The sequence below is a fragment of the Rhinolophus hipposideros genome (assembly GCF_964194185.1).
Source record: "Rhinolophus hipposideros genome assembly, chromosome: 6".
NCBI classification, from domain to species: Eukaryota; Metazoa; Chordata; class Mammalia; order Chiroptera; family Rhinolophidae; genus Rhinolophus; species Rhinolophus hipposideros.
Window position 1 is genome coordinate 9,269,663 of NC_138052.1, and position 18,656 is coordinate 9,288,318.

At 44.2% G+C, this 18,656-nt stretch overlaps 1 protein-coding gene across 3 annotated transcripts in view; it reads right to left on the reverse strand.

Annotated features, from left to right (window-relative positions):
- RALB (RAS like proto-oncogene B) overlaps positions 1 to 18,656 on the reverse strand; it is a 37,211-nt gene that overhangs the window by 13,535 nt on the left and 5,020 nt on the right. For all 3 annotated transcript variants that reach the window (XM_081051588.1, XM_081051587.1, XM_081051589.1), the window contains one exon: positions 523 to 689. In XM_081051588.1, the coding sequence (XP_080907714.1) occupies positions 523 to 636 (114 nt within the window). In that variant the 5' untranslated portion in view covers positions 637 to 689. The remainder of the gene's footprint in view (positions 1 to 522; positions 690 to 18,656) is intronic.

Sequence of the window (18,656 nt, forward strand, 5' to 3'; positions counted from 1 at the left end):
AAATGGCACTATTTCATCTTTTCTTATGGCAGAGTAGTATTCTGTTGTGTATATATACCACATCTTCTTTATCCAATCATCTATCGAAGGACACTGGTTGTTTCCATGTCTTGGCCACCGTAAACAAAGCTGCAATGAACATCAGTAGCTCTCCCTTTCAATAGCTCCCCAAATGGACGCTCACAAAACTAGGTATCAGACCTGTTCTTTAGAAATATCTGTACAAAGGTCCCTCCCTCCTCTCTTGCTCTTGTTAGAAAGACAGCTCAAAGTATAACAATGGAAATAATGCTAGAAGGGCCCCTCACATCCCAGCCAGAGTTGAAATACTTACTGAAAATCAGCAACCCAGACCTTATGCTGGTTAGACCCCTTCTAAAGCTATTCAGAAACCACCTTAGCACGAGTTTGCCCCCTGGTCCTCTATGCACATGGCAGAACGGGCACACGGACACCACTGGAGAAGGGACACTGCTGAAGCAGACTCGAGGACAAAGGCAGCCTGTGCCTGACGTGTCTTACCTCATCATACATGAACTGAAGTGTCAGAGCCGACTTGCCAACCCCTCCACTGCCAACCATGATCACCTTGTGAAGGGCCAAGGAGCTCTGGCTCTTACTTTTGTTTGCAGCCATCCTGCTGGTTTCCTGAGGTTGCGACACACGGACAGAAATACCCAGTTGAAGAGCTGCCAATGACAAAGACAGAAATTTAGGGGTGGTTTGTGGTTTCTACCCAACTGAAATCCATACGCTCCAGAAAAGCCCAACCCAGACATTCCAACAGAGAATCGTTCTTCTAGGCTTCAGGCAGCGATAAAGTCCACCAGCAGCTCTGGAAGTCGTTTAACCACAGCAGAGCCAGAGCGAAGGCAAGCCGACAGAGGGGATAGGCATTCCACACCTGTATCATGAGGGCGGGTGGGTGACCGCCTGCCACAAAGGTCAATATATCCTCAACATGGCTTCCCCGAGGTGAAGCCACCAAAGAGCTCCGAGCCCGAGTTTCCTACCCCTATCTGGAGTCATCAAGAATCACAGACAACCTCAGGACTCGGGGACCTCACGCGCTCTGTGTTCTCACTCTAACACTCCCTGTACCTCTCCCTCCAAACACACACCCACTCACAGAGCCCTCCATGGGGACTAGGAGGTGATCTGAAGAGGGATAAGTACATGCATTTTTCATAATGAGTTCCCCCCACTTCATGACACACGATATACTTAAAAGAAGAACTATTAATAAATTCTTTACTTCAAGTACAGTTAAAGTGATGAACTGAAATGAGTTCAACTTTTCTAAAATAGCAATCTTATTAGTCAAAATCAGTTTAACCTCATCAGAAGTGAGACAGACCACCCCTGGACGATAAGGTATTCTGAATAAGTAAATTTGACAGATACTACCTGGAACTTACTCTAACCCAAATGCCAAGTTTCATTTTAAATAATCTGTATGGGAAAATCTCTTTATTCCACAGAGGAAGGAAAAAGAACATGGGCCTGAGTCCAGCTCTGCCACGTGAGCTGCGTGACTGGAACTAGCTTTTCAGTTTCTCTAAGCCACTTTTCTTATCTGCAAAAACTAGTAAACCACCAGCAACCTTACAGGATTTTTCTGAGTATTAATACGAGATAACCTGTGAAACACCTAAGCACAGTGCCGACCACACAGTAGGAACTTAATAAAAGTTGGTTTCCTTCCTATCTAATTTTAAGAGGATTTTTTTTTCTAATTACAACATGATGAGCTCCTATTTCCTTTACTTCTGACACAGTCACTTGAAAATACCCCCACTAGAAAAATAAATAAATACACACAGCACACACAAACACACATCACTGGGTAACATAAAACAACATCTTTTTAAATCAGTGGTTCCCATCCTCAGCTGCGCAATGGAATCACCTGGGAAGCTCTAAAACCATCCTGATGCCTGAGCCCCACCCCAAAGATGCTGATGAAACTGGTATGGGATGCACCCTGGGCATGGCAACCTCTAAAAGCTTCCCAGGTGGTTTCGGTAGGCTTCCAAGCTGGAGACGTTCTCTTACACGCACAGGCAAGCTCAGAAGAAAGGACGAAATCCCCATGCTGGGAGAAAAGAAATCAGAGCAGTAACAGCTGACGACCGTTCTGGAGTCCTGGACGGCTGCTCCCCTCGGTGACATAGGATTTAACAAACACACAGGCTGGGACAAGAGCCCTGTACCAGGCGGGAGTCAGAACTGAGGCCTCTTCTCAGGTGAGACCTGAGAAGCCAAGACCCTGGAAGGAAGACACACCTGCAGGTAAAAAATGGACCAGAAAAACATCTTCCACCACCAGGGGAAGATGATGAGAAAGACTGTCTACCTGAGCTCTGAAAATCCGTAAGCACAGCACTTGTCCAAAGCCAAGAAAAAACATGAAAAGTAATCCCAGGCTGACGGTAATGCTGGAGGAAGAGGCAGAGCACTAAACACAACCTCTCTAGGGGACAACGCGACAGCTCAGGATTGTCACAGCTAAAGCCCACTAACAAGAGTGGAGGCTTCTAACCTACCAGTGCTAAGAAAAGCACCACACACGAGAGTCAGCACACATCACAGGTAGGACTTCTCAGACAGCTCTTACAAAAGTATTAGCTGATCATTTTTAACCAAGGCAAAATCAAAATGTGAGAAAAATTAATTATCAAAAGACCAGGAGTTGAACAAGAAGTACTCTGAATGTGTAAAATATCTTTTAAAGTATTTAGCATGCAAGGTAACCTAAAAAAAAAAAGTAGGACAGGAAAAACAAACCCATCTTAGTTCACTGGCAGAGGCTCTAAAAATTAGACTTCAGACAGATCAATGAGAAAACAAAGAGAAGGGAAAAGAGAAAAACAAACAGAAGCTGATTAACTTGTGTATCTTGCATACACACAGGAGAACGCAGTGATGAGTAACCAAAGGGGCCAGTTAAAAGCTGGGCTTATAAAGCATCTTAACAAAAGAACAGTACATTTTGTGGAGAAGTGACAAGACAAAGGAAAGGGACTGTGCACATCTAGAGGTGGCAAATTGTGGGAGGGTAAATATATGGGGGAAACTAACGGAAGGTAAGAGCTAGTAAGGTTTGTAGTGTAGATCCCTCTAGTACCTGCTCTGTACAGATTAGAGTCTAGAGTTGTCTCGGGCAATTAAGAATCATCCTGCCCCCTGCCTGGTAGAGAAGGGAGGGCAGAGTTTTTGTCTAGTTCTTTCTCAGCTGTCTTTAGCTCCAAATAATCTTTATGCCAAAGTAGCAGATTTAGGGGTGGCATATTCTGAACCTCTTCAATGGTCAGTAGAAAATTTACAAAATACACAAAACTATTTTTAAAAAAGAAAAATATCACCTACAATCCTGCCACCCACAGATATTCACTATCAACAGTGTACTTCCTGCCAGTATTTTAATCCACATAGTCCTATATTTAAAATCTGTTTGAGATCACATATATGACATTTTTGTGTGTCATTGTTCACGTATTATAGCTGTCCATCTCGTTAAACAGAGCAGACTGAGCATAATTAAACCTTCTCTTGATGTAAGGACCATTCATCACCACCACGAAAGTTAGTTACGTGAACAGGCCGTGGGCCCTGAGCGCCGATCGTGTCTGCCTGTCCTTCCCCTTTCATTGGACCATCAGTCACTTGCCTGTCCCAGGCCTTCTTCCCACTCCCCTTTTCTAATTATGTGCTTTTTAATAAGTGTCCTAAGCAATTAACTGCATAATTAAGCACACTTGAATTGTGACTAAAATAGAATAAATGGGATAAGGAGCAGACTCCCCCAAAGGCTTCAGTGTAGGAAGGTGAAACTGCTTTTGGCCTAATTCCTGGTCCACAACGATTTCCCACAGAGCTGAGGCTGGTTCATGAGGTTGGAACCCCCAGACCATCGAACTGTCACACAATTTCTCTGAGGCCGCCTTGTTTCTACAAATTACTGTATTGTATGAAAATGGAAAAATAATCTTTCAGGTTGGGGGGAACGCTTTCAAACTCGTAATTCTGAGGTATTATTTTCAAAGAACGGAGTCAATTTTCTAGAAGAAACCATAAAAAAACGCACTGAGAACTATTCAACAAGGGAGAAGGGAGGGCTCTTGCTTACAATAGAACACCAAAGGCAGACTGATACACGGTCGGGGTGCACCTGAGTTGCAAAAATCAACATTTTGCAACTATCCCAGTAAAGATTGGTTCAGGCAAGAATCATTAATAGATGCTAAATCTAATGGGAAGATTTGGATGAAAACCAGGATATCTGGTCTTAACGTGTCTCCATAGATTACTTATGACTCAGAATCTGCCTTTTAACAAGTAGATGAGTGTGCTGACACTATTCTAAGCATCAAGACAAATCCCCACTATTCATACCACTTCCCGTTACTATCCAAATTAGGAACAATTCCATGTAAAATAGGGTCATGAAGGACCCTCCCCCTCTCACATGTGAAGTAACACAGGAATCTCTGTGATGGATCACAGAGATTGTGAATGCTGAATAAGTAAAATGCAGTGACACTGTCTATTCAGTGGACGTCATTTCTATTAGTACTGAGATTCAATATGGAGTCTTATCTCTTAGCATCACCACCAAACTATTAAATAGGTGCGACAAAATAAGCAAACTGAGGGACTATATAAATGAATGTGCCAGCTTATGTGAGAATGTGAGTTGACAGCACTTCCCTTCCTGCATTGAATCCCTACATCACTGTCATTTTAATGACAACACAAACTTGTAGTTATCTGTAAACAATCTCACAAGCACTCATTGGGCAGAGAGGTGGTGTCTTACTCATGTATCTCCAGGGTCTACACATATTAGAGACCTACAAATGCCCAGAGAATGAATAAAGGAATGAATGAATGATGAGGGAAGAGTTTTAAGAAATAAAAATGAGGACACATTTTAAACAATTTTCCATAATACATACTATGCCACAAATGTCATCAATGTTCAATTAAGGAAATATTGTCTCTCTAACGTTCCATTGCGAACACTGATTCTAGAAAGTAAGGCATTAAAGTAGAAACCCTTCCCAGAGGTTCTTTTTGTGGTTTAACAATAAACACTGCTAGCTACAAAAATAATAATTTACACACACACACACACACACACACACACACATGCTTGGAAGCCAATGTAAAGAGATTGGTCAAAGATGGACAATTAAAGATCAACAGAGATAACAATAACTGCAATGCGTACATCAAATTTGTTCACAATGATACTAAAAAAGCACCTTATTGGTCACTTTTGGAGGACCAGTGAAACAACTCATTATTTAAAAAATAAAGGTAAGTAAAGGGAAAGAATTAAAAGTGTATCTTGCTTCTCCTATACAAACTGTACCATGGGGGGACCAGATAATAAATGAAGCAAAATTTCCCTTTATAAAACACTCTAACAAATCAAGGAATGATAGAATTTGGTCTACCACAATTTTGCAACTTCTCATGAATTAAGAAATCTAGACACTGAGCAGCAAGGGCCACTAATGTTACAAAAAAAACCAAAAAGCAAAACAAAGCCCCCAGACAACCTGATAGTATGAGCATCTTGAAAAAGACAGATAACCATCAATGATGTCGTCTTGCCAAAAAAAGCCTTCTAACTCCCGAATGCAGGAGACAGAAGACTATGCTGAACATCACCACAAAGATTCACCATCAACAATATATAAACTGTAGTTAGTTCTATGGATAAGCCACTCAGTTTCTCCAACAAATAAATTGCAAGAAAAAAGAGTGATGGAGAAAGAAACCTATAAATTATGAGACCTAAGAGACATATCAACTGATTGAAACATATGGACCTTATTTGGATCCTCATTTAAAAAACACATTAAGAAAACAGGAGAAATTTGAACATTGACTGGATTTGATATTAAGGAATGATTGTTTAAGAAAATTTCAAGTGACTTCATTTAACCTCATTACAAGTGAAGTTAAATGATATATAGCATCTGCCTCAAAGTTCTCAAGGCAGAAGAGAAGGTAGGGATATAGATGAAATAAGATTAGCTATAAATTGGTAATTGTTGAAGCTGACTGATGAGTACAAGTAGTTTACTATACTAGTCTCTGTACTTAGTAGATGTTTGAAAACTTCCACACTAACGAGTTATAAAAAATAATGAAGATAGAAATATAGGTGCCAGGGTCCCACTCTCCTGGAGATTCCAATTTCGGAACCTATGTTCTTAGGCTTTCCAGATGATTCCAGTTCAGACCCAGATTGAAAACCATTCCACTAGACTTCAAGGTCTTTGGGAACAGATTCTGTATTTTGTTAACTGCTATTTCACCCACTACCTATCACAAAGCACATACAATTTTCTGAGCTTAATTCTGTAAGTAGAAGAATGGAATCATGAATCTAACTTCAAACAGAATTCTCATTTTCTATTAACTACTGGTTGACAGTCTCAAACAGTTAACATTATGCTACCACCTTTGTTTTTACAAGGGCCATGATACATTGCTATGTTAAAAAAAAAAAAAACTGATTCACTTTTCAGTTTGATTCAAAATTATATTTGTGAGTGTTCCAGTATCTAGCTGGAGACGACGAAGTATCATCACTCAACTTTCTGATGTCATCCCAGAGATGGTCTCCTTATTTTTCATTCAGCGCATCAAGTGAATGCTTTCCTCTTCATATGTACCTCCTAACTAAAGAAATTATTCATCATACTGCCTTCTATTTATCTTCTGTTCTTCAAATTCAAGTACAATCATTTCCATATATTCACTCTACAGTTTTAAAGTCTTCAGAAATAGGGAAGTCCTAAGTAAATTAGAAAGAAGTTTTTTAAAAAAATGTTTGTTTTGGAAAAGGGTACAACTTTACCAAAGATATGACAAAATAATGAAGATTTAAAATGATACGCTCGGGGCAGCCAGATGGCTCAGCTGGTTAGAGCGCGAGCTCTTGGTGACAGGGTTGCCGGTTCGATACCCACATGGGCCAGTGAGCTGCGCCCTCCACAACTAGACTGAAGACAAGGAGCTGCCGCTCAGAGGGGCCGTCGGATGGCTCAGTTGGTTGGAGCACGAGCTCTTGGCGACAGGGTTGCCAGTTCAATTCCCACGTGGGATGGTGGGCTGCGTCCTCCACAACTAGATTGAAGGACAACGACTTGGAGCTGATAGGCCCTGGAGACACACACTATTCCCCAAAACTCCCTAATAAAAAATAATTTTAAAAAATGATATGCTCACTTCAAGTAATGAAATAAATTCAAAGAAAAAAAATGATTCTGATTTGAAAATGCATTCCTAGATTTTCAAAATTCAGAGCAGAACAGAAACTCTAGAAACCAGGAAACAAGTTTTTAAAATACTTTATGAAATTCTACCAATTCTTAAAATTTTAATTTTTACTAACTCAGGTTTAGAAGATTGTTGGAACATTTGTAGCAACTTTTGGCAATCCTAGCTTAAATCATCCATAAAAGCAAATGAATAAGCCATGTTACTTCATAAGTTCCAACAGAAATGCTTATTTTTGATGAATACACTCACAGGATTTATCACTTTAGTTTCTAAAGGACAGTCCAGTTGCCAATCTTTACACTGAGAAAAACAATACAGATTGCCCCATCTTCTCTTAACAAAACCTAGAAACTCAAGTCAGGCCAATTTCTTTAAAGATTTGCTTAAACACTCCAAATCTTCCAATTATGTGGCAGGCAAAAGTATGGCAAAATTCCATGTCTCCAGATTTAGTGTTGTCAAACCATACTTCCATCGCCCCTATAAAAGAACGGGTGTATAATTTCATATAGTGTTTTATTTTTTGCCATAAGTCACTAAAGCTTCTCTAAGTTCTCCCAACCCTTCTCCAAAATAAAAATAAAAAATTAAGAAAACAGAGGATTACTTAAATTAGTAGCACATTAAGAACAACAACAGGCCCTTTTGGCAAAAGTGCATCTGATAAGAATGACTTTGAAAAAAAAAGATTTCACTAAATAACACACCGTTTTTTCTAAATACGCAGTTTACGGTACTGTGCCTAGATCCCTTTTTTAAGAAACTGCTTCCTTCCACCATCTTCATGGTTATTACAGCAGAGGGGTGGGGGAAGATAAGATGTGCCAGGTTAGTATGGGAGAAACTGACTTGTCCCAAGGAGAGCATTGGACTCAACCAGGGTGTGGGTATGAGAGGAGCGGGCTGGGTCCGTGTTGGCTGCGGTGGGAGAGGGAGCCCCCACCCAGCAGTGAGAGAGGGCCAGGACTACCGGTCCTTCGGTCCTTCGTACAGCGCGTGCCCCTCCCGAAAGGGAGGGCAGCTCCTCAGCACCAGCTGAATGCAGCGATTTAGAAATGTCAGACTTCTGATTTTTTAAGAGACAACAGGAATTTGGATTTTTACGTGAAATCTCCCTTTTTAAATGTTAATAACTAAATCAATTTTTAAAAGCACTGTGAGCAAACAAAGCATGTCTACAGGCCACTCATTTTAACAAATTGGCGGCTAGGTTTTTTGCCAAGTGGTAAAAGCTGATCTACAGCCAAAAAGATAGACAGAGCCAGCGTGTGGAGAGAAACACTGCGACAGGCCTGGCAGCATTCGGGGTGCTGTTCCAGCTGCTCCTGAGTCCCGGCCGCATGCCCGGCCCCTTCCTTGGCTTGGCTTTTTATTTCTCCTCTGAGTCGATGACATACACTGGTATCCTCCCAATGAATCCCCCTCTGTGGTGTGAGCTCATTTACTTCATGTTTCTATCACTTCCAACCAAGGGCGTCCCAAACGACCATACTTAAGGCTCTGAAAGTATCATATACCTACAGCTCAAGTCCAGAGAAATCAGGCTCAGGCAGGGCCAGAGTGGGGGTGGGGGGGAATATAATGACACAAAAATATGTCCTTCTGAATGAATACAGCATGAATTCTACCTATAGCCAACTCCAGCTAAATTCAAATATCCTGCCCCCTTGGATGGCCAGGACTCTTGTCCACAACCCCAATTCAAAGTAGCTTAAGCAAAAAAGTAATTTATTGGCTCACATATCCACATGTCCAGGAATAAACTTACTTCACGGGCTCAAATGATGTCCCCAGAATGCCATTTTCTCTCCCTCCTGCAGTCTCCACCTCCCAAACCTCCTGGCCTGCTCCTCTTCCCCACCCCACTGCCTCCTCCCAACACCAAGCCTTTTCACAGTCAACGTTCACCAACTTAATTCCTTCTCCTGGAGATTTCATCTTAAACATCACTTCTTCAGAGAGGCCTTCCTGGATCTCCGTACCTCAATGGGCCCCCTCTCTACCATGCTCCATTTCAGCCCCTTGGCTTCATTCACTGCTCTGATGACAATGTGCAATTCCTTTCTGTTTCTGCTTTTCCCCTATTTCTTCCACTACAATTAAAGCTCCGTGAGGGCAGCCGCCAGGTCTGCCTTTTTCCCTCTTATAGCCTTACACTGTAGGAGTACTTCCCTATGTTATCATATAAATCATGCTGCAACCTAAATAACATAAATTTTATCCAAACTATGGTCATCATAAAATCCAGTGTACAGTGTCAATTTAACACCTGAATTCATGCATATCTTATTCCCATTACCTCTGGCCCAAAGCATACAAAGTTAAAGCCACTATTTTCTTATTTCAAAAGCAACGTTTAACATATGGATAACATTAATTTGTATTTTTTAAGCTTTCAAAATGTGTCATTAAAGAATTTGAATCTAAGATTATTCAAACATTTACTTGAACTTATTATGAGGTTGTCCTCATTCGCTGTGACACAGGCCCTTAAAACAGATGACCAGATCATCAAGCAAAGTAAGTTTATTTAGGAAACAAGTCTCAGAGTAAACAAAAAGCTGTAGCCTCAGTGGTTTGGTATTTCAATACTATACGCCAAGTGCCTACAGTTACATCAGATATTCATGAAAAATGAGCGCAACCTTGTTTTTACAAGGATCTCATCATTTCAGCCAAGGACTTAAATAAGGATTTCTGATCATTGGATTGTTATTCAATTGGCAGTCATTTTTCTGACAGACGATCTCTTATTGACTGCTCTCTCAGAAAGGAGTACCGGCCCTTGCAGTGGAGAGCTGAATTTCAATTGCTAAGCGACAGGAAAACACAAAAGTGGCGGGAGGCCCTCAGCTTCCGGTCCTGCTGGTCCCCAGCGAAGAATCTCCAGCAGTCAGCTAACAACCTTTAACAGACACAAACTCAGTAGGGCTGCTGCTGGACCTCTGGTTAAATCTTTCTATTAAATGAGGATACTTGGGGGCCAGCCCGGTGGCTCAGGCGGTTAGAGCACCATGCTCCTAACGCTGAGGTCGCCAGTTTGATTCCCACATGGGCCAGTGGGCTCTCCCTGGAGCTGGGCTGCCATGGGCAGCTGGAGGTTGGTGCGGGCTCCTGTGTGCTGCCGTGTGCTGCCGTGGGCTACCGTGTGCCACCATGAGTGGCCGGCAGCCAGCGTGAGCGGCCGGCAGCCGGCGAGAGCTGCCGTGAGCTCCTGTGAGCGGCCGACCTACGACCGGTGACCGACTGCCTCAGTCGGGTGGAGCACAAGGCTCATAATACCAGCATGGGCCAGGGAGCTGTGTCCTACACAACTAGACTGAGAAACAACAGCTTGAACCGGAATGGGGGGAAGGGGGGGAGAGGAGGCAGAAGAAAGGGGGTGGGGAAATGAGGATACTTGGCCTTGACTTCTCTACTTGGTAAATTTGTATTTTCTCATTGCTTTGCCTTCACTGGGGGATTCCTGCCAAGAAACAACTTCAGTCATCACAGTTCCCCGAGTTTCTCCTTCTGTAAACTCAGCCCTTCCTACACACACTAACTTAGAGAAGAAAACTCAATTTTCCCCTCCTCTTGTGCAGCTGCTATTGTCATTAGCAGCAGGGCCCAGAATATTTTTGTATTCTCACACATGGATGACTCAGTTTCCATGTCTATAAAAATGAGGAAGTTGCATGAAACGATCTAGGTTCCTTTCCAACTTTTGACGTTTTTTTCTGAAATTAGACCTGCAAAACAACTTAAATTGGTGCTACTGTGTGTCTCGGGAAATTTGTTTTAGGTTAATTCTGTTCCCTGGTGAAAATCTATCTGTTCTCCCACCAAAAGAAAAGAAAAAAAAACGAAATGAACTAAAACAAAAACCAGAACGCTCTGAAGCTGCTCATGAGAAGCACCTGCTTCTGGTCTGCACCTCTCCGGGTACGCTCTTCCTTCCGCCGGGACGGGTCACCTGTAATTTCACACTCGCTGGAAAGGTTTCTTCCACCTCCTTCCTAACACCACCAGCACAGCTGACCCTCCCCGTCTAAGTGGGCCCGTGCCTGCCCACACCGCCTCCTGTCGCACTGAGGTAAACTGGTGCCTTCCTCCTGGATGAGGCCTGCCTCTCCCACTCAGCTGTGTGCCCAGTGTGCCCTGTACTCAGATGCTCAGTACGCTGTGGCTAAGAAACCTGCTTCTCCACGTGGGTTGACAGGCCTCAAGAGGACGCGTGGTAACTGGGAAACTGCAAAGTGAATTCACTTACACAATGACTTTCCTGGACTACAAAGAACAAGAAATGGGAAGTCATTGACAAGCTCTAATTTAAAAAAAAAAAAATGTAGTTACTTCTGAAATGAAGTCCTCTCTCACCGCCACACCCTCACTGCCAATGGAATCTGGGGATCTCACCGGCCTTAAGGAGGTCTACCAATTTATACAAACCCCAGTTCCTTCTACCTGCAAAAGCGGCCTCACGGACATTACAGCTACCTCATCCCTAGCGGAAGGTCAAAGTTGGAGCTGGCATACATGTCCCTGCTCTGAATTACTTATCCACACAAAATCCTGTTTAGAGATGTACTGTTATGTCTACTTCTACGAGTATGTCGCATGCACTCAACCAGAACTTGTGTAACTTGCAAGGTCCCTTTAACGAATCGATGGCAGGGCTGGGATTGGAACCCCAGCAGTCTGGCTTCAGAGTCCACACTCTGAGCCACGATACTGGGCTGCACCATTAGTGGACTGTGGGGAAGACCTTCAAACTTGGTAGGAAATACTGCAATTTATATCAATGACACAGAATTATGGATCAGAAAGCTCATTAAAGAGACAGAAATGCATAAGCAACCAGAGCACAAATTCTAAAACAAAGACCTGGGAGGAAATGTACGACGAAAAGCAGTTATTATGCAATCAAAAGAAGTGAAAGAAGCGACTTGAATAGATATTTGCACACCCGTGTTCATAGCAGCGTTATTCACAATCGTCAAAAGGTGGATGCAACCCAAGTGTCCACTGACGGATGAATGCAAACGAAATGTGGTCCATACAACAGAATATTATTCGGTCTTAAAAAAGGAATGAAATTCTGATATAAGCTCCCACGTGGATGAACCTAAAGACATTATGCTAAGTGAAATAAGCCAGACACAAAAGGACAAATATCGTATGACCACTTATCTGAGGTACCTGGAATAGTCAAATTCACATAAAAGAGTGGTTGTCAGGGGCTGGGGGGAGGGAAGGATGGGGAGTTAGTATTTAATGGGCGGTTTCAAAATGGGATAATAAAAACGGGTTTTGGAGATTGACAGTGATGATGACTGCATAACAATGAATGTATTTAATGCCACTGAACTGTACATGTAAAATGGTTAAAAGGTGAATTTAGTTATGCAAAAATATTACAATTTTTTTTAAGTAGTTATATACCAACCATAGTGTGGAACAGGAGAAAAGCCACTCTACTTGAAGTCTGGAGTTTGCCATTAGTACGTTAATGACTGTGGTTGAGGTGCTTTTTCAGCCTCAGTCTGATCAATAAAAGACACGGGATACCTGTAGCCTCACGGTTACTAGGAAGATTAACTGAGAAAACACCTATCCTAATACCTGGCTCTGAATAAGCACTTGACTATTTTGTTTGTTTGTTTGTTGTGTTTTTTAACAGGACTTTATTGGGGAACAGTGTGTACTTCCAGGACTTTTCCAAGTCAAGTTGTTGTCCTTTCAGTCTTAGTTGTGGAAGGCGCAGCTCAGCTCCAGGTCCCGTTGCCACTGCTAGTTGCAGGGGGTGCAGGCCACCATCTCTTGCGGTGCCGTGTTCAGTCTTAGTTGCAAGGGGAGCAGCCCACCATCCCTTGCAGGACTCGAGGAGTTGAACCAGCAACCTTGTGGTTGAGAGCCCACTGGCCCATGTGGGAATCGAACCGGCAGCCTTCGGAGTTAGGAGCGCGGAGCTCCAACTGCCTGAGCCACCGGGCTGGCCCTGCACTTAACTGTTTTTTTGAATCCCACTGATTTTCTAGAAAGTCTTGAGAAAGAAGCTGGGGTAGGAGCCAAAGCTATGCTAAGGCTGGATGAGCTGCCAGTCCTTACAGAACGAAGAGATACGGCCAGGGAGGTTTTGTTGCTCAAACTCAGTCCCCTGACAGCTGAGGCGACACCTGTCCAGAGAGCACTGCACTCAGAACGCAGATCCTGCCTTCTGGACCTCATTCAGCCATTCACTCATTATGTGGCCAGCCAAGTACTTCACCCCACTGAGCCTCAATTCTCTACCCACAAATAGGGACAATATTTGCCTTGCCTCTCTCACAGGGTAACTGGGGAGGAACAAATAGGAAAACATGTACTGCTAAAGAACAAAATTCAACTGAGTAAATCTGAAGATCTCATTGGCTTTATTACTAAGCGATTTACAAATCGGGCAGCATCCCATCTAACAACTAGAAGGGCGTGCCACGATGTTGTACAAAATGGAAGGTTTTTATAGGCAGAAAGAGGGTAGGACAAGAAAATGAAAAGAGTGAAAAGGCAAGGTCAGCTTCCCTGAGGGGAAATCAGGGGTCTTGGGCAGATTACCTCACTAGTCCAGACCAAGGAATTCCAGATTGTTTGGTTTAAAATTCCACTCCTAGGAGAGGCTGAAACTGCAACTAGGTTAGGTATTGAGTCTTAGTGGGACTTAGCAAAAGTGACTCCATGTTGGGTCTGTTGTTTCTTGTGAACAGTACCACAGGCTTTCAGAGCCACAGAGAGCATTTTCAATATGGAAATAAGAGTAGGGGCATTATCATCAACAACAGAGGTCCTTTAGACCCTTTTCTCTTCACTAGCATCCCAGAAGCCAATGTCACTTGCCTTCAGAGGCATTACTGACAGGCAGGCATTTCACAACCTGCCCTAAGTCTCCCCCAGCAGGTCCTGAAATTTCTCTAACAAAAACAGTCTTTGATTTCATCCTTTTCCTTGCTGTGTCCGTGTATGAAGCATTGGGGAACCAGCACCAGGAACCGCCACCCACCAGCCAAGATGTGGGGACCACAGTGTAGAACAGGGTCCGCCCTTGTCTCAGAGGGCAGCACACCACTGAACAACCCAAGTCACTACCAGAAGGGCAGGTACCCCCACTCCTCCCTCATCACTGAGATTCTCACACCAACAAAACTGCATCCATCCTCTGAAATAACGATTCTCACCCCACCCCCATCCCCAAGCCCTCCAGAACCCCAGCAAACTCTACAGGACCCTCCACCTCTTCAAAGAATGTTCCTCTGCCTTCTGGCTTCTCCCAGACTTGGGTGTGCCCTGGGGACACAGCATCTTAAGGGATGCTGTTTCTCCTCTCCTGCCCTGCCCCCGGCCTCTCAGCAGGAGGTGGTAAGTGTCCTTCCCGTCTCCCCCGTCACTTCCAATTCAGTGCTTCCCTCCATCTAATAATCTCCGTCCTCTTGCAGAAGCCCTGTATCTTTAAGGCATGTGTCATACCCTTCCCCCACCTTGCTGCCACCGTCTGTGGACTCGTCTGTGGACTTGTAGTTGCTTCCCTCATTGACTGACGGCATTTGCTTCCTGACTGACGGCATTTGCTTCCGGTTCCCAGGCTTCCTTTCTATCCCAGCTCCTTGCGCCTTCCTCAGTGACTTCTATGTGCACATGGATGACCTGTCCAAGAGCCTGGCCTCTCGCAAAGCCTTGACCTCGTCTCCAGAAGCTTCTTCCTTCATTCTGCCTAACACTGCTACGGCCGCGCCCTGGACTTCATCATCAGACACCATTTTCTCCTCTAACCCTCCAGCTTCTGGTGCCATCCTTCTAGTTTACCTGTTCAAACGCCTGCCGACCACAATTCTCTGCTGTCTGTGCACCAGCTCGCTCTGGGCTCCACTTCCCTCCTTCGCCAGCCTCGATCCCACAGCCCGCATTATACACGACCTCCTGCAAATACAATCACTTCCCTTGCTCCTTTCAACATGCTTTTCAGCACCTGTGCCTGGCAAGCACGTGTTGCTGGGGAAAGAAAGAAAATCACGCAAGCAGTCTTCTGAAACTCCACGGTAAATGCACTTATGATCACAAAGCAAGCACAGGCATTCGCTGTACACTTCCTAGGAATCTTACTGGGATTCTCCCCTACGCCTTCCCTACGCTCACTCCTGACCTGACCTTGCTTCATTTTGCCCAAACAGAAGCCTTCAAGCACAGACTCCCTCATTGCCCCTCCACTAAATCTCCAAACCTACCAGCATCCACGCCCATGCCCTCCTTGTCTCTGGCTCCAGGGAGAGCGGCCTCCTGCTGGCGCCAAGGCCAAGCCTGCCACTCAGGCTGGACTCCAGGTGGCCACCACCCCCACGCCCAGGAATGTCATTCCGGCCATCGTCCTCTTTTCCTGCTTCATCAGTCAGTCTTTATCTCTCTACAGGATCATCCCCCAGCAGCACACAGATTCGTGCTATTAAATCTTCATCCTGAACACACACATCCTTTTGATCCCCACATGTCCCCCTAGCTAGTGACAATTTCTCTCTAGCCCTGCTTATGTATACCAGTGCTTCTCAAACTTGAATGCAAATACAAATTACCTGGGAATCTTGTGAAAATGCGTACTGACTCAGTAGATGGGGGGAGCCCAAGATTCTGTCCTGCCCACCTGCTCCCAGACGCTGCTGCTGCCCCCCAGGCCCCACTCTAGTAGCAAAGCCCCGTGTCCCCTTCCCTCACTACTTCATCTATGAAATCCCCTCTAATCAAGCTGCTTACTCCCCCAGCATAACTTCATGGAAACTGATCACTTCACGGAAACGGGATCTCCCACAAACTCTATGTTGCAAACTCTAATAAAAACATTTCTCTTTCTCCTCTCCCATCTCCTCCCCTTTGTAAAAACTGTGCACATAGACAAGTGGGATAAAACTCTGCCTGAAAAGGGAAGGCCCCTGGGTGGCCAATTCCCTTCCGGTTCTGTCCTTGGGCTTCTTACTGCTTCTCCCACAATGCCTGTCTCTAGCAGCTCTTTCTCAGCGTCTTGCCAGGTGTCCTTCCCCTGGCTTCTAAATGTCAGCACTCCTCAGAGCTCAGTCTTACAGCCTTCTCCCCTCTGTGTTTTCTCCTCAGTGATCTCATCCATTCCAGAGGCTTTATATGCAGTCCCTCAACTTTTCAAATGCAGCCCAGCTCACTCTCCTGACCGCCAGACTGATACCCCTCTGCCTACTGCCACCTCCCCCGTGGGTGTCTTGCAAGAATCTCACACTTAACATTCCCAAGATAGAACTTTTGATTCTCCCCCCCTTAAAATCTGCTCCTTCTCCACTGATCCCTGTCTAGTAGTTACTAAAGTAACTAGTCATATCAAGGCATTACTAAAAGCCACACACCTGGGAGTCACCTTTGACTCCCCTTGCCTCTCCCCAACTCAGTTCATGCCCAATCCTACTGACTCCATCTCTAAAATACGTTTCAGATCCAGCTGCTTCTTCCCTCTCCTCTGCCACCCTCGTCCCGGCCACCAACTGCAGAACCGCCACCTCCTGACTGACTTTTCAATGTGAGTTTCAATAGCTTCTCTTCAATGTGTTCTCCACACCGCCCCTGCTGTGAAATTTCTGAAAATGCCGATAAACATGTGCTTAAAAACCTTGAATGGGTCACCACGAATAAAATCCAAACCCTCTGTTCGCCATGACCCTAGCCAACCTTTCCCTAGCCAACTTTGTCTTCTTTCAGTTCCTGGAATATGCCAAGAGTGTTCCTACCTCGGCTCCCTTTTACATGCTCTACTCTCTTTTTGAATTGCTTTTAGGAAGACAGGAAACAAGGTACAGTCAAGAAACCAAAGAAAGACCCTTGTGGTTGCCTGGAGCAGAAAGAAAAAGGTGGAGTCTGATATGAGATGAAACTAGAGAGGGGAAAGAAAGGGCCAAGTCATTTAAGACCCAGTAGGCCAAGAAGTTTAGGGATTTTAGACTTTCTACTGAGACCACCAGAAGGCCACTGAAGTGTTTCAACCAAGTAAGCGCAAGAATTAGACTTGCATGTTGAAAAGATCATTTGAACCACAGTGTGGAAAAACAGAGAGGCCAAGAGCAGATGTGGGAGATGTAGCAGGCCAGGCCAGAGAAAATGGTAGCCTGAGGGGATGACAGTGGACATGAGGAACGTGGCTCAATTTTAGACCTATTTAGGATGTTGCAATACTGTGATTTATAAGACATATATATTGGATCTTGGTCCCCAGTTTCTGGTTCAGAGCTCCCCAAACCCTTGGAATTCCCTGAGTGAGAAGAGCAATGGGAGTATCTTGTTACAGTATTTGGTCTCTCTTCCTCAGTTCTGGAAAATGCTTCAGAGCCATAAGGGTGAACTGGGTGTTTTGTTATTCAGAACAAGCCCCTTTCCACCATAGCTGGGTTTATGGTGTGATCAAACAATATAATACATGTTTAAATTTTTTTTTAAAGTTCATTACAGTAAAGGACACATTGCATTAATCCCCCTTAAAATACTCCCCCTCGCTTTGAACACACTTATCCCATTGTTCTTGCCACTTTCTGAAGCAGTTCTGGAGTCCTCTTTTGTGAGTGTCTTCAGTTGAGCTGTCGTGGCTGCCTCCATGTCATTTTGACTTTGGGGAAAAGCCAGAAGTCACATGGTGCCAGATTCTGTGAAAAAGTGGATGAGGACACACCATAGTGTTTTTATTTGACAGAAATTGCTGTAACAGAAGTGATGTGTGACATGGAGCCTTTCCATTGTGATCATAAAATACAGTGAATGCTGCTGCCGAGTGCCATCCAACAGAAAGGCAGGGGTCTTCAACATGGGAAGCAGTGTGTCAAACCTTAGTTAACAGTGTGTGACAAGTTTCAACTTGTTCGGTGCAGTCAGTTGGGTGTGAGCTACGGTTAAGAGGTGTGTTTTAAAGAGTGCCATAAATCATGCTCTATCATGACAACGCTCCATGTCACACACTGCTTCTGGTATGACAATTTCTGCCAAATAAAAACACTATGGTGTGTCCTCATCCTCCTCATTCACTGGATCTGGCACCATGCGACTTCTGGTTCTTCCCCAAAGTCAAAATGATTCAGGACATTGAGGCAGCCACGACAGCACAACTAAAGACACTCATCAAAGAGGACTTCCAGAACTGCTTCAGAAATGGGATAAGTGTGTTTGAAACGAGGGGGAGTTTTTTGAGGGAGATTAATGGTAATGTGTCTTTTACTGTAATAAACTTTTTAAATTTAAACATTCACCATATTGTCTGATCACATCTCAAAAGCTAATGAGACGACTTTTGGAAAGCACCTAAGGATGGGGGCTGGTTGCTAGAGGAACCAGCCTTGAACAGAGAG